The sequence below is a fragment of the Thalassophryne amazonica genome, chromosome 20 (genome assembly GCF_902500255.1).
Source record: "Thalassophryne amazonica chromosome 20, fThaAma1.1, whole genome shotgun sequence".
NCBI classification, from domain to species: Eukaryota; Metazoa; Chordata; class Actinopteri; order Batrachoidiformes; family Batrachoididae; genus Thalassophryne; species Thalassophryne amazonica.
The window spans coordinates 51127284-51143104 of record NC_047122.1 but is presented as its reverse complement, the minus strand read 5'-3'; the positions used below and the strand labels follow the sequence as shown (position 1 = coordinate 51143104).

The 15821-nt window shown below is 41.3% G+C and overlaps 1 protein-coding gene across 1 annotated transcript in view; it reads right to left on the bottom strand.

The window, feature by feature from the left end:
• Positions 1 to 15821, bottom strand: part of vps50 (VPS50 EARP/GARPII complex subunit) — a 208962-nt gene that overhangs the window by 88801 nt on the left and 104340 nt on the right. The window contains exons 14-16 of the mRNA XM_034161518.1: positions 8136 to 8227; positions 7829 to 7923; positions 5260 to 5358 (exon numbers count right to left, since the gene is read on the bottom strand). Of these exons, the coding sequence (XP_034017409.1) occupies positions 5260 to 5358; positions 7829 to 7923; positions 8136 to 8227 (286 nt within the window). The remainder of the gene's footprint in view (positions 1 to 5259; positions 5359 to 7828; positions 7924 to 8135; positions 8228 to 15821) is intronic.

Here is a 15821-nt window from a genome sequence, read left to right as displayed (position 1 = left end):
TCGAAAACATTGCACCCAACCACACCTCATTTTTAGACCACCACCCCTGGGCACACAAATAAGCACAATTCTTCTCAGTATTTACACAGGGGTGGTGGCCAAACGGTTAGTGTGGAAGGTTCCTGGATCAAACCCCACCCCTGCCCATTCTCCGTGTAACGTGGAGTTGCATCAGGAAGGGCATCCCGCATAAAACCTGTGCCAAATCAACATGTAAACCCACCTTGAATCTGCTAAGGCGACCCTGAGTGAAAACAAGGGAGCAGCTGAAGGGACTTACTTACTTTTCAGTACTTAACATGATGTGGGTGCTGGCCCTGAGAATCAAATAACCTTAAAAAGCTGAAAGCATTTTAAAGAGGCAAAACAAACAGAGAAAATGCCCCATGACACAGATTTTAAATCTGAATCCTGACGATGCCCTTCAATAACTGTCATTCACACCCGCAGGCCAACGCTACGCCCCCTAATGATCGTCCGTTAATGCAGGCGACTGACGGGCAAATGTAGACGTCAGGCAGTCAAAGTTCACTGATGGCTGATCAGGTGATTTCCTTTGCAATGACATAATTCTGGAAAATTAATCAAACCTAATGCAAAACACTAGCAGCCTTCCAGCCATTGGTACTGAAGTATATGGAAGTGCATCTGCACACAAATGGAAAAAAAGAAACGTTCCCTCACATTACTGCTAAAGCGGCAAAGGGTTGTGCATGTTGGGGAAGAATACCAGAAACCTTTGCTAGAAAGCTAATGTCTTAGTTGCCCTGACATTTGCACGACTTTAATCTGCACACTTGCACGCACTTCGTTGTGTCAATCCCACCCACTGTGTTCCCAGCTGGACACCGTTCTTTGTTCCATTGGATGCCACGCGTGGTGCACTGGATGCTGCATATATAAAATAATTGTTTCGTAGTGGACTAATCATTTTCTGTCGGAGTTGGCTGTTGAATATGCCTCTAATTGCTTCCAGAATCACAGCAGACCACTTCAGCTTTCCTCTCTCTCTCTCTCATGCATGTGCTTAATGTGGTGGAGAATGCATTTGGAACCATCTATATTGTAATGGCTTGGTAAAATAGCTGCATGTTCATTCCTTCTTGTGTGCAGCTGTAAACGTATGTTTGATAGATTTAACATCTCCTTATCATTCAGATGAGTTGCACTCTGATGCGGTGTGCTAACGCAATCATTCGCACTCACACGCTGTGTTTTTGAATTGTTTGTGCAATGTTCACTTGAAGTTCACGTAATCAATGCATGATGGAGATTTTGAACATTTCAAAATTTTCTTTACGGACGTGCACGGAGCCGCGCACAGTTTATAAAGGTGTACAACGTGTTTGTGCCAGTTTACTCTCATGCACGGCAGAGTGTGTGCAAGTGCACGGATCAAAGTTGTGCAAGTGTCAGGGGGCCTTCTACCTTTAACTCTCTTTTCACTCCCCTCATTTCCCGTCTTGCTCTATTCTTTGCCATTTCTGCCATAATGATGCTCATTACTGCTGTGATGTTTAAAAATCTTAATGATTATGGAAAAGTACTCACAGCAACGAGAAATGCAAATCACCTCTGATGATGCATTGTTGTCTGTGAGTGAAGATATATACATACATATTCATGTGGCTGGAGGGGATTTATGTAATGACGATGTGAATGTGCTTCCAGCTCAGTGAGGGCTGTTGAGTAATTGCATTTCCACTCCAGAGAGAATTGAATTGGAAAGGGAGCACGCTTTCAGTTCAACCAAGAGCATCAATGGGTGCAAATTTGTGCACACACTGAAGTTAACCCTTTTGTATCTACCATATTCTTATCAATCGGGTGTCAAAATCCAACCCCTCATCTGCATTGTGACACCTACAGTAGTGTTCAGAAAAATAGTAGTGCTATGTGACTAAAAAGATTAATCAAGGTTTTGAGTATATTCCTTATTGTTACATGTGAAACAAGGTACCAATAGATTCAGTAGATTCTCACAAATCCAACAAGACCAAGCATGCATGATATGCACACTCTTAAGGCTATGAAATTGGGCTATTAGTAAAAAAAAAAGTAGAAAAGGGGGGTGTTCACAATAATAGTAGTGTGGCATTCAGTCAGTGAGTTCGTCAATTTTGTGGAACAAACAGGTGTGAATCAGGTGTCCCCTATTTAAGGATGAAGCCAGCACCTGTTGAACATGCTTTTCTCTTTGAAAGCCTGAGGAAAATGGGACGTTCAAGACATTGTTCAGAAGAACAGCGTAGTTTGATTAAAAAGTTGATTGGAGAGGGGAAAACCTATACGCAGGTGCAAAAAAATTATAGGCTGTTCATCTACAAAGATCTCCAATGCTTTAAAATGGACAAAAAAAACAGAGACGTGTGGAAGAAAATGGAAAACAACCATCAAATATGGATAGAAGAATAACCAGAATGGCAAAGGCTCACCCACTGATCAGCTCCAGGATGTTCAAAGACAGTCTGGAGTTACCTGTAAGTGCTTTGACAGTTAGAAGACACCTGTGTGAAGCTAATTTATTTGCAAGAATCCCCCGCAAAGTCCCTCTGTTAAATAAAAGACATGTGCAGAAGAGGTTACAATTTGCCAAAGAACACATCAACTGGCCTAAAGAGAAATGGAGGAATATTTTGTGGACTGATGAGAGTAAAATTGTTCTTTTTGGGTCCAAGGGCCGCAGACAGTTTGAGATGACCCCCAAACTCTGAATTCAAGCCACAGTTCACAGTGAAGACAGTGAAGCATGGTGGTGCAAGCATCATGATACGGGCATGTTTTTCCTACTATGGTGTTGGGCCTATATATCGCATACCAGGTATCATGGATCAGTTTGGATATGTCAAAATACTTGAAGAGGTCATGCTGCCTTATGCTGAAGAGGACATGCCCTTGAAATGGGTGTTTCAACAAGACAATGACCGCAAGCACACTAGTAAACGAGAAAATCTTGGTTCCAAACCAACAAAATGAATGCCTCGCAGATGTGAAGAAATCATGAGAAACTGTGGTTATACAACTAAATACTTTTAGTGATTCACAGGATTGCTAAAAAAGCAGTTTGAACATAATAGTTTTGAGTATGTAGCGTCAGCAGATGCCACTATTATTGTGAACACCCCCTTTTCTACTTTTTTTTTTTTTTTACTAATAGCCCAATTTCATAGCCTTAAGAGTGTGCATATCATGAATGCTTGGTCTTGTTGGATTTGTGAGAATCTACTGAATCTACTGGTACCTTGTTTCCCATGTAACAATAAGAAATATACTCAAAACCTGGATTAATCTTTTTAGTCACATAGCACTACTATTATTCTGAACACTACTGTAGGTAACTGATCAAGTAGGGGAGTGCCTGTTGGGATGAAATATGACAGGGACCTTGTGTGCCCATGCTATGGTAACCATGAAGGACCAAGAGGAACCCTGAACATGAGACAGCTAACGGGTCACTGGTGAAACAAGAAGTCCTCAATGGCAGAGAAGGTGGAGAAGGTGATGGCCTGTAACCCAACGGCTGCCAAGGTGGATGATGGTTGCAGCAGGTCCTCAGGTCCTGACTGTCTAGGATTTCACAACCATTAGTAATCTGTGTTCATCTGCGTCAAATAGCATTCAATATGTTGGCAATTGCACTTTTACTTGTAAATCTTGTTAGGAATTTAAAAGTCATTGTGGTACACACCACAAGGACTTTTGGGCTTTCAGCATAAATCCAGTGTTCACATCTCCATCCATGTCCATTCGACAATTCCTTCTGTCCAAAGGCTTCTGAGTTTTTCATCTAAATATCAAAGAATGATAACAATGAATGAATGATGCTGGTGTACTTGTATCTTTAAAGGAAACAACAGTTGAAACTATGATTGATTAATCCCTTCATTACGTCTCATGAGTAATTAAGTGACTCAATACAACCCCTTTGCTTCCTGCAACCTACTTTCCGCACTGATTACACACCATGTAAATACCAAAATGTAGCTGGAAACACACCAAATTAACTTATACTAAGCACTTTAGCTTCTGTGTCCCAGTGAAAGAAATGAACATGTTCATCAGCTTGGGACTCTGACAAGGGCGGTCACATCTCCTCCACTATCCCTTATCTCTGTTCTCTGCCTTTGACCTTCACGTCCCTACTTCACCAGACTGTGAATTCCTCAAATTATATTGGATTCTGGATCTATTGGACTACTATTATATTAACCATGTAATTGATCAGCTGGTCTCTGAACGCTATTGACACCATTTTTTCTACAAGAAGGTCAGGACCGGGGGATCCTACCTGCCCAGCTGGAACGTATAGTGCGGGCTATGTCCTTGACTACTGGAGTTCCTGGTGTGTTGCATGCTTGGTGCCTTTCTCCGTTGAGGACGTTGAGGATTTATTCATTTTTGGTCTCATGGCAGCAGGGCTGGTACTTTTTGGCTTATGTGCTGCCCTGATCTACCGGAAAATTGGCAAGACAGTGGCATCAAGAACCACGGCCCCACGCTTGTCCGTCATGATTAATGAGGTTGGCAAGGCAGTGCATTCTCAGACTGCGTTGACTCTTGAACTCAGACGCAAATTGGATGACATCTTGGAGCAGATGCGTACCTTGCAGTTGAAGCTGAAGATTTCAGAGGCCGGTGAATATTCTTAATTCATAATTGGGAATATTCTTAATTCATAATTGGGATTTGGTTGTGCAAGTGGAACTGTTAAAGTGACTTCACTGCTGTAACAATAACATTACAGGCTTATCAAGCCTGAAGGTCAAATTGCCCGACTGTCTCCTCCAGAGGGATTTGTTTCGGCCTGGGGAATATTGGCTGTTTCTTATCTCATCTCACAAAGACAATAAACTGCTTTTCACAGGACTGAAGCATGTTTCATTCCCTCCCCCCCCACCCCCTCCTTCCTCCAACACCCACCCTTTCCGGCGCCTCCTTATCATCATTCCTTTTTCCCCTTCGGCGGGGGCAGTGCAGTTTTAGCTGCAAGCCCCCGCCCCCCAAGCTGATGGCGGCGCAACTCAGGGTTGCTGCGTGGCCTTCACCCACTTGCCTCAATTCGGATAATGGACTTCTTCAAACTTAGTGCACATAAACAATATCAAATGTGTATGTGTTGCCTTTAATTCTGATGTGTGCCATTATTACAGTAAACAAGTAATAATTGTGGACTAATTGCTGTCTGAGGTAACTGGAGTATAAACGTAATTTCTCCATTGTGAGACCAATAAAGTATATATCCAACTCTGTTTCCCTCACCTGTGATAGTTCTTGAAATAGTTGATACTCTGGCATTTGATAGACTCTTGCAATACTTCCGACTTACTGCCACAGAACTCCTCACCAACTTGCATGAGCCTATAATGAGATGATCACAGAGTAAGGGAACGAGAAGTAAGAAAGGCAGGGGGGTAGATTAGAGACGTAGATAGTTCGCACTGTAAAACAAGATAGAACTAAAGCCTGCAGGGTGACGTTCTCATTAGTGAACAATCACAGGGCTTATGGAATGAAAACGGAAGACTGAGAAAAATGGCCATCAACTGAGCATGTTGCAAGAAGACAGTGTCATGGAAACAAGTGGACTCATTAACAACTATCTATTGAACATCAGACCATCAAAATAAATGGTGGCTGAGCTTTACAATCTGGATGAGGACATCATTAGCGTTCTTGTATCTCTTATGAATTAATTACAGAAAATCCAACACAGGATGATTTCCAATACTAAAACACATTGCTGTTTCCAAATTATTCAAACAAGCATATGCCACATCTGCAAAAAAAGTCTTTACATTTACCTCACAGGTGTTTTTTTTTTTTTTTTAGTTGTACAAACGGATACAGCTCCGGCATAAAATTCCAGGGAATAAATACAGTATTGCAAGTTTCAGCTGCCCCGGAAGTCACGATTTGGACTGCTAAATGCTATAACGATAAAAGTTAAATGTGTTCCATTTTCCACACAACATAACATTACACATTGTATGTGCAAGTTAGAAAACATAATGGATCCAATGCCTCCAAGAAGGCCTTTGTTGTGCTTGCTCTTTCGGAGTATATAGAGAGCAACAAAAACGTGCAGTCTATCAAAGAGACCTCATGGATGAGGATAGATGGCGCAGAAGGCATGTTAGTGTGTGAATTTGCTGCTCGGTTTGTAGCATAATCTAGCCAGTCATTTTTTGTTAGCAATATCTACAGAGTTAGCCAATATTAGCTACACCAGTTGATTATGCCAGCAGCAAGCAACAGTGGGCCAAGAAGGTCCAGGCCTTTGTTTTTTGGGGACGGGAATAATGGTGGAGGCTTTGATGCATGCTGGCACCTGGCATTTCAGTCTCCAGTTAGGTGTTGAAGATGTCTGTGAACACTGGGGACAGTTGGTCTGCACAGTTCTTCAACATGGATGAAGACATGGGAGACACAGTCAGGTCTGGCTGCTTTGCATGGGTTTTGCTTTTTGAAGAGCCTGTTGATGTCTCTTTCATGAATGGAGAGGGGGGTGGTGGGTTGGAGCTGGTGGTTGTCGTAGGGGATGGTGGTAAGAATGTCCCACATCTGTCACCAAATCTGCAGTAAAACTCATTCAATTGGTTCCCTGACCGCCTTCCCAAAACGTATATTTAGACTCTTTAAACGTGACCTTGTCCCCACTCTTGAAAGCCTCTTCCTTTTACCTCTTCAGCTGTCTGAGTTTAGTACTGAACCAGGGTTTGTCGTTGTTATACCTCACTGTGGTTCATAATGGAATTAACTGGTATGCAGGTGTCCTAAGGCAAGCTCAGGGCGGACAGAAACCTCCCGTGAAGCAGAAAGGCAAAAGCTCACTTGATCTTAATTTTCAGTATGAATACAGACCGTGAAAGCGGGGCCTCACGATCCTTCTGACTTTTTGGGTTTTAAGCAGGAGGTGTCAGAAAAGTTACCACAGGGATAACTGGCTTGGTTCATATCGACGTCACTTTCTGTCGACTCTTCCTATCATTGTGAAGCAGAATTCACCCAGCGTTGGATTGTTCACACACTAATGGAGAATGTAAGCTGGATTTAGAAGATCGTGAGACAGGTTAGTTTTACCCTCCTGATGATGTGTTGTTTCAATGGTAATCCTGCTCAGTACGAGAGGAACTGTAGATTCAGACATTTGGTGTATGTGCTTGGCTGAGGAGCCAATGGTGCGAAGCTACCATCTGTATATCCAGTATTAACCGGATATACTAAAAAACAATGAACAGCATGGCTGGAATAGGCAACAGACTCCATAAAAACAAAATATACAAAATGGAAATTTCTTCTTTTTGGTACATTTATTAAAAGCTGTGCACAGTACTCCTGTTCATTTTATTTGAATGATTTTAGTTGAAAGATTGTTCCAATCTGCCAAGAATGCAGAATATTTACAACTCTATTTGAAACTGCAAAAATGCTGAGTCATTCAACCCGCCATTCTTGTTCTAGCTGAGTACAGACTACACTCACCACAGAAAAATTAGGCAAGTGACGCACAAAATGACCGCGGCTTAACCAACGAGATGGCATGTAGCCTCGCTGTGTGTCCATTAAAGCAAATGAAAGTAAAAATCACTGCTTTCTCAGTGGAAAAGACAAATCACAATATGATTAAAGTTAATAATCACAGCATTACATTTTAATGCACTCCGGCACACCCGCATTATCATCACATTTTTAACATGCATGTGAGAATTTTGGAGGAGATGTGGGAATGTGTGCTAGGGTGTAAATGTGTGGCATGATTTCGGTCATTCAGAAAATGGCTGAGGTGATCATGACAAGAAATTTGTGGGAAAGTGGATCGGTAGTGTACCTGCTGATGACATCCAGCACCACTATGAAATCATCGTACTTAAAGTTAGACATGTCAGTCCCCAGAATATAAGCCTTCACTTTCAACTGGACATCCTGCAGCGAGAAATGATACAGACGCACCGAGTAATATTTATGTGAAATAGGAAAACTTTCAAAAAATAAGAGTGGTTATCAGCAGAAAGCACTGAAGAAACACGGTAGCAGGAGAGGAAAATATGTGGAAAACATTAATCGGACAAAGACTGAGTGAGAGCTGTGCTTATGAGCTCGAGAGAGAGAGAGTGAAGAATGTTCTTTTGCCCAACCTGCCAGATCCGAGTCAGCCCGTGCTCCAGTTTTTTCTGTACATAGTTGCGGTCCACCAACACTTCATCACACTCTGCTGCTGTAGAGTCATCTAAGTACACGGGGGTGGGGGGGGGGGGTGGGGGGAAGCCACAGATTTAAAATAAATTAAATAAAAAAAGTCCACTGTTAGTTCGTATACCACTCTGTGCTCTTTGGCTGTTTTACAGACAGTCTTATTTCCTGCCGCCGTGTGGTGTGGGAGCTATAAAAATGAACTTGCGTGTGTGTCTGCCCCTTGATATGTGGCCTGTGCTATGCCATTATTCAATAACAAACTGTCATTGACCCTAAGAATGTGCCAATCTGATCACTTCCAATTAGGATCACATTTTTTTTTAAATCGCATCTCAGGGGGAAGAGGAGTAACAGGAAGACAGAGGACAGGAAGGAGAGTAACAGGAGTACCCAGTAAGCCAGTAGTGGGTAGTATCTCTGGTATTCCTATTTGTATTTACAAACTGTTTTTTACTTTCACTTTTGATACTCCATGTGCTTGTGTGCTGCTATACAATGCTGCCGGAACCTCAATTTCACTGAGGGATTCTTCCCAGGGGATTAATAAAGTTCTATCTAATCTAACCTAATCTACAAATTCACCAAATACGTGCACGTGCGACATGTCTGAAGGACAGTGCATGTGATATGGCCTTCCTCCAAACCAATCACGGACACGATATCCACAACAAAAATTAAAATATTAGTTTTTCTTGTGTGTTCAGTACAGGTAAACAGCCAGAGGGGCTGAATACCAACCCCCCGGCCCCCACAGCAAAGGTCCATTTTTGAAGACATTTTGTTGTTGTTTTCACATAGAGAACGAAAACAGAAGAGAAAGACGATGATGATGATAAATTAAGATGAAATGAGAAGCTGGAGTTTCTTGGGTTGTGATTAAAATTAGACAGAGAGATTCACTTATCTTTGGATCCTCAACCTTTGAGAATGACAGATGTGTGTGAAGTCCTCAAGGTGTTATGAGGCCTCTCAAAAGAATTGTTTGGCATTGTATGGTTGAGAGGTTTGGACAATAACCAGTGATCTAAGGTGAGGAATGGATGTCTTTGGCACCATGTCTCTTTGGTAGATCCTTGGGTGCTGCTGGAAACTTTGGGTCAAATGAACAGTTACTTTGGTAAACTCGTGCACCACTGACGTGACAAGTACCACTTGCATTGTGAGGGAACACCAGCTACAACATTTTCACCATGTGGTGTGTTTCTCTGGTCATGATCCAGGAAGCAGATGCCTCAGTGTTGTAAACACCAACAAGTGGAAATAGCCAGGAGAATGCAAACATTTTTAATCAGGCTGCAGAAAACTGATGGCTACTTTCAAGAGGTGGGAAAAGGCTGGTTGCCTGTGTGGGTGGCTGCCATCCAGAACTGTGATAGATGGCATCAGCGCATGCTTTCAGACCTGACTGTGAACAGCTCTGATCATAGTTCAGTAGAATTTTGTATTTTCTGGAGTTTGGGAAGTTCTGTGACTATTACTCTGGTGTGACTCATATACCAAAAAATCACAAGCTCATTACTTAGAATAGTAATAACAATAATACATATTTATATTGGACTTTCCCAGGAATCAAGGCACAAACTAATAACAAAATAATAAATAAAAGCACACTACAGCAATGCACAAAAATACCATATCAAAGAAATAACACACAAAAAGGTGCATTCACACTTTGGAAAATACAGTCTTCAAAATGCACTGATTTAACTACATTTTGGGATATTGTGCATAAATGGTGGGAAGGGAATCACTATAACCAGTTTCAATCAACAGTTGTCGCCCACATCTGACAGCTAAAAACGAAAGACAACTTTACCCTGTAAAGACTAGTTCACCCTCCACACTAACCTCCAAAAAAAAAAAAAAAAAAACAGTTCTGTTTGCCATTAGTTTGCATGCAGACCAGCACTTCTGACAGAAGGTTCAATACACCAAAGGACAAAATTACTCAAGGGGAATTAATGTTCAAATTTATCTGCTGTAATAATTCATTCAGAATATTAAGGTTTCTTTAGTTAGTATGCGAGCAAAATTGTCACATCTCCCACCGCAAAAAGTCCCCGTCGTAACAAACCAATTTATGAGTCCAGCCTAAAAAGTTTTATTTTAAATAGAGTGAATGAAAACCTATGAGTTGTTTAGAATTAGGTGCATGCTTCAAATACTCTGCATATTAATTCAAAATACTAACCTTTGATAGAATTCATATGATCTCATTTTATTCTCGTCCCAAAAGAATATCTTACATTTGCATCCTTTCGCTGACTTTGATGGGCTAAAACCTCTATCCAGGTAGTTTCTTGCAGATTGTTAGATAATATTGATCAGATGCTGCCGTGTTTTATTTCCATATTAGACAAATCAAAAGACACACGATTTATCATCACAGAGGGAGCGCCGTACGTATGAGCAACACAAAGTTTTAGGTCATGAGGGAGTGCACTGTTCAAAGCACACGCGTGTTTCCTCACACGTGTTACTTTTTGACTCGTGCAAACATGGGCCTGCTGAGCTGGAACATAAAGCAGATCATCCTTCATAGCCATTATCAGCCTAGCCATTCACAAAATGTGCCACATATCATGCAGGAATTGTGCCAACACAGTTGGCACAGAGACACTTCAGTGCATATATTAATGTGTAGATAGTGCAGAGAGACATGAATCCATGGCAACGCAAGCCGATTTGATTTGATGTACTTTGTTGTGCCTGTAGGAAAATGTGCTCTGGGCTCCGTCTTGCAATCCCATCAAAAATGCATACAATAGAACATCCTTCAACAGGGGGCTTTGAAGTACATCTGTGAGTTTGAACATCCACACACACACCACCGACTGCGTACTCATCCACACACCTCCTGATACAAGTGACCCATAGCGAGTCCAATACGGCAAACATAAGCAATACACGTTACTAATATAATTACATGTTACTGTCGAGAAGCTTAATGGACATCAGCAGGAAGGAGTGTTTATATGAGTTCAACCTGCTCTGGAGTGCGCCGATACGTTTTCTGAAAAATAACAGCTGGAACTCTGGGAGAAAATATGACTGGGCTCATGTGCTATTTTCTGTGCCTGGCTGATAAAGGAATGCTCATAAATTGTTTGAGGGGACAAGTACTTCTACATTCATTAATTTTCAAAATAGTCGGTACCAGATGCACAATCTGTGATTTCAAGTGTACCGTCAAGCTGTTATTTCAGCCCGTAACAGTGTAACTTATGACACTTTCTAATCCAATTCCGTGTAGAAAATACATGTGCTGTTGAAGATACGTGGGTTTGCTTCTGTAGGTAGTACAGTATAGATGTACATTCATGACACACTGGGGACTGGCACAAGCTAGAGTAAAATTATTAAAACAAACAGTAGTTGATACAAACATTCATTGAATAAATGTAGCCTTTAAATATGAAATACAGTAGGACAGTAGGATCCTTGTTCATTCAGCTGTTTTGATATGTTTCAATACCCAATCAAATGAAACATTTCAAAACATTTGTTTCAAAGCAGTTGGCAATGTATTGAAGCCCCATATAGCGTGACTTGTGATGTCATCCTTTTGACACAAAATCTAGAACACTATTTGAAATATGTTCCAAAGCATTTCTGGAGTATTCAGCTTGCCATCACTAATTTGCAGTCCAGACAAATGCTGCTTTAGACGTAGACTGTGGGGGAGTTCCCATGATGCACTGTTTCTTTCTCTTTTTGCTTTGTATGCATCACTCTGCATTTAATCATTAGTGATCGATATCTGCCCCCCTCCACAGCATGTCTTTTTCCTGGTTCTCTCCCTCAGCCCCAACCAGTCTCAGCAGAAGACTGCCCCTCCCTGAGCCTGGTTCTGCTGGAGGTTTCTTCCTGTTAAAGGGGAGTTTTTCCTTCCCACTGTAGCCAAGTGCTTGCTCACAGGGGGTCGTTTTGACCGTTGGGGTTTTTCATAATTATTGTATGGCCTTGCCTTACAATATACAGCGCCTTGGGGCAACTGTCTGTTGTGATCTGGCGCTATATAAAAAAAAAAGTTGATTGATTGATTGATTAATCTGGTTTTATTTTCCTGTTCTGTAGTTCATCTCAAATTTGGTATCATTTCTCTCTTTGAGGACGCTAGCTTATTAGCTGGGTGAAGCAGACCGATGAGCAAATGATGTGTCCAGTGTTCAGGAGGCAGACAAGCTACATGCAAGTTTCAACCACTGCTGTTCATAAGTTTAGGCAATTTATCCAGCATCCATAATGTCTTAGCTGATGCTTACATGATGGTGGGTGTTTCCACTAACAACCCAGCAGGGGGCACATTTGTTTATGGTATATTACATAGGCAAAACAAAGTTTCTCTTTCAAAGATTCTGGTGCATCAAAGTTGACCTAAATGAAAATGGGGTTATCCTCATTATATGTGCTTTTATTTTGTTGAGTTTTATGATGACAGAAAGTATTGTTTTTGAGTTATTGTCTAGACAATCTGGTACAGACTCACTCACTCACATGTCCAAGCAAAATGCTGTTACCAGCACAGGGAATATAGAAATAATTTGAATACACAACACACACTTTTTGCCAGAAAAATTTAAAAAGAAAGCAAACAGCAATGCACAGTAATAATCACAAAATCTCAAAGTATAATGTGTTCAGACATTTTCACAGCAGCTGGAGGTGAAGAACACAAGAATGTACCATAATTCACAAGATACGATCAGACTCCTTTGCAGAAAGTCTTGCTGTAGTCCTAAAGTCCTGTTTGGTTTGCTGTAGTTCAATGCAAATTCATTTGCTCTTTCATGAAGTGTGACAGTTAACTCTCACACTAATACAGAAAAATGATGTGATTCTTTATTGCAAAGGTTGGTCGCCTCCATCTACTTCACTCAAATATTAAACTCTGCATGTGAGACGCACATAGACTGATCTCACATGTTCTAATAATGCCTGACAAGATACATGCAACTGCAGCAACTGAACCATGCCTAACATAAACCCGCTTTTGACACGAAGCAGAAAGTTCAACCACATTACACCCATTTTGGCATCCCTTCACTGGCTACTTGTCCCAGTGAGATCAGATTTTAAGGTTCTGCTACTAGTCTATACAACTGTTCATGGACTGGCACCTCCCTACCTAGCTGACCTAATTAAACCTTACGTACCGGCCTTGGCATTGCGTTCTCAGGGTGCAGGACTACTTTGTGTCCCTAGGGTGAATAAGAAGTCTGCGGATCACAGAGCTTTCTCTTATTGTGCCCCTGTTCTGCGGAATGATCTCCCTGCATCAATAAAGCAAGTCAGATTCTGTGGAGACTTTCAAGGCCAGACTTAAGACGCACTTATTTTTCCTTTCATATGGCTAGCATACTGGCATAGTATAGTTCTACAGTTTTTACTCTTTTAATTCATTTTATTAGGAAATGGAGCGGGCTGCGGCCTCACCTTTACCTAAATTCTGGGTCTTTTAGTGAAGCTTAGGGCTAGTGGCCGGTGATCACCTTAGTATTTCCTGTTTTTCTTGTTGTTTAATGCTGACAAATTATATTGTATTTCTTTTCTTTTTGATGCCTGAGTCTGGGTGTGGTATTTGTGCTGGAGACCCTCCTGTCCTGTGCACCAACAGCATTTCCTGTATATTCGTTTTGTGAATTGTTCTGCAATTTATGTCTGTAGCATGGCCCAAGCAGAGTCTGGTCTGCTTGTGGTTTCTTCCTCATAGGGAGTTTTTCCCTTACCACTGCTGCTCTGGGGGTTAGTAAGGTTAGACCTTACTTGAGTGAAGTGCCTTGAGGCAACTGTATTGTGATTTGGCGCTATATAAATGAAACTGAATTGAAATTGAATTGAAAATAGCTCAATGCATCAAAGCCATGACGTCAAATTCAATGAGGTGATGGTTTATCTTTGGGCTCATTTATGCTCAGTGTTTAATAGGGACATGGATGGAGCCTTCTATCTGCACTCCACATACATTGCGTCTGTTTTGTGAAAGCTTATGGATACGGATGAAAGGGTGCAATACCACGGGTAATACTAGAGGCAATGTAGCTAAAGTTCAAGGGAGACTCAACCTTGAAGCAAAAATACACAAAGAAGACCATTAACAATTCAGTGTTTCACAGTTGTGAAATCTCGCGCCGTCTGGCGGTCCGTGACTCACTCGAGAGGTCTTTTCAGCAGAGTCACTGTTTAGGGTGCAATGTAAGCACACCTCGTGAAGTGTGAACAACAAGACAACATCGGGGCACAGCAGAAGTTTATCACAGGTGCTACACCTCCTCTAGATAACCTTCTCAACTTGAGAGAACGTGTCATCATAATCGCTTGTGAACTCGCTGAATCGGCGCCATTCACATCCTCGGCTGTGAGACAGCGGAACTCTGCTGGCACCATGGTGCATTCTGGGAAGTGAAGGCAGACACCGGGGGAGTGTGGGAAACTATGAAACACCAAATGGTGGAATATTTTGACGATTTTTAGACGCACAGTATAATCTTGTCATGCCTAAACTGCTGCCAGCTCTTTTTCAGTAGAAACATTATAACAATGTCTTTGAGAGACTAAGATGTTTGATGTTGGCAGAATCGTCTAGATGGTCTACCCACAAGTGTATATTTTTCTTAATGGCCATACCAAATAAAGGATGTGGAAGTATGTCGGCATGTGGCGCTTACACTATTTGAAATGCACAGCTAGATTTACATACGTAAGTGGAGCACAAATGAGCCCTTACTCAACTCTGAAAGGTCGACCTTCGTGTGTCCCCAAGATGGAGAGAGTGACGGGGGGGGTATATTCACTGTATCTGACACTTACAGCTGTGAAGCTGTATGTAATTAAGTGTGGGAAAAAAAGGTCAGTGTGGCCTCAAAATAGTATATGACAAAGCACGCGGAGTCAATTATGAATCTGGTGGATCGTGTCCACATTAGGAGAGAGAGAAAAGTGAAAAGAGGATGATGAAAGGATTGAAAACACCTTGAGGTGTCAGCTAATCAAATACTGATGAAACAAATGCAAGCCATGAAAGGGAAAGAAGGGTATGTCCTTTACCTTATGAAGATAATATCGTAGTGAAGGCTGCTGAGAATATTGCATGATAGCAATCGATTATGATCTATAAGCATTTTCATGTCATCCATTTGTCTGATGACGACTAAAAAAATAGACCTGTCTCTCAATACTACGAAACCCGGCAGAGGTCACTTAAAGTAATGTTTTTTTTGTAGCCGTGATAATTTGTGCGCATGTTTTCCTTTAATTGAGCCCTCGAATTAACAAAATGTGCGAATGTTTTCCTTTTTCTCTGGCAATGATAATTTGTGAGCACGTTTTCCTTTAACTGACTCAAATTAATAACACGTGAGCACATTATAGACCTAAATTGAGCTCTCAAAATATAAATATAAAATATGTATTTCATTCAGTTGCAAGCTATTGTACAGAAATTTGGGCTATTGGTAGTTAAGTTGGAAAGATATTCAAAGATTTAATTAAACCTGCGCCAAATAAACATGTAGATCCACCTTGGAGTTGCTGTGGTGACCCTGAGTGTACTTCATAACTTCACAGCGAATCACTGTTTTAAATCAAATGACACATCTATCCAAACATTGTACACAGACAACAACCTA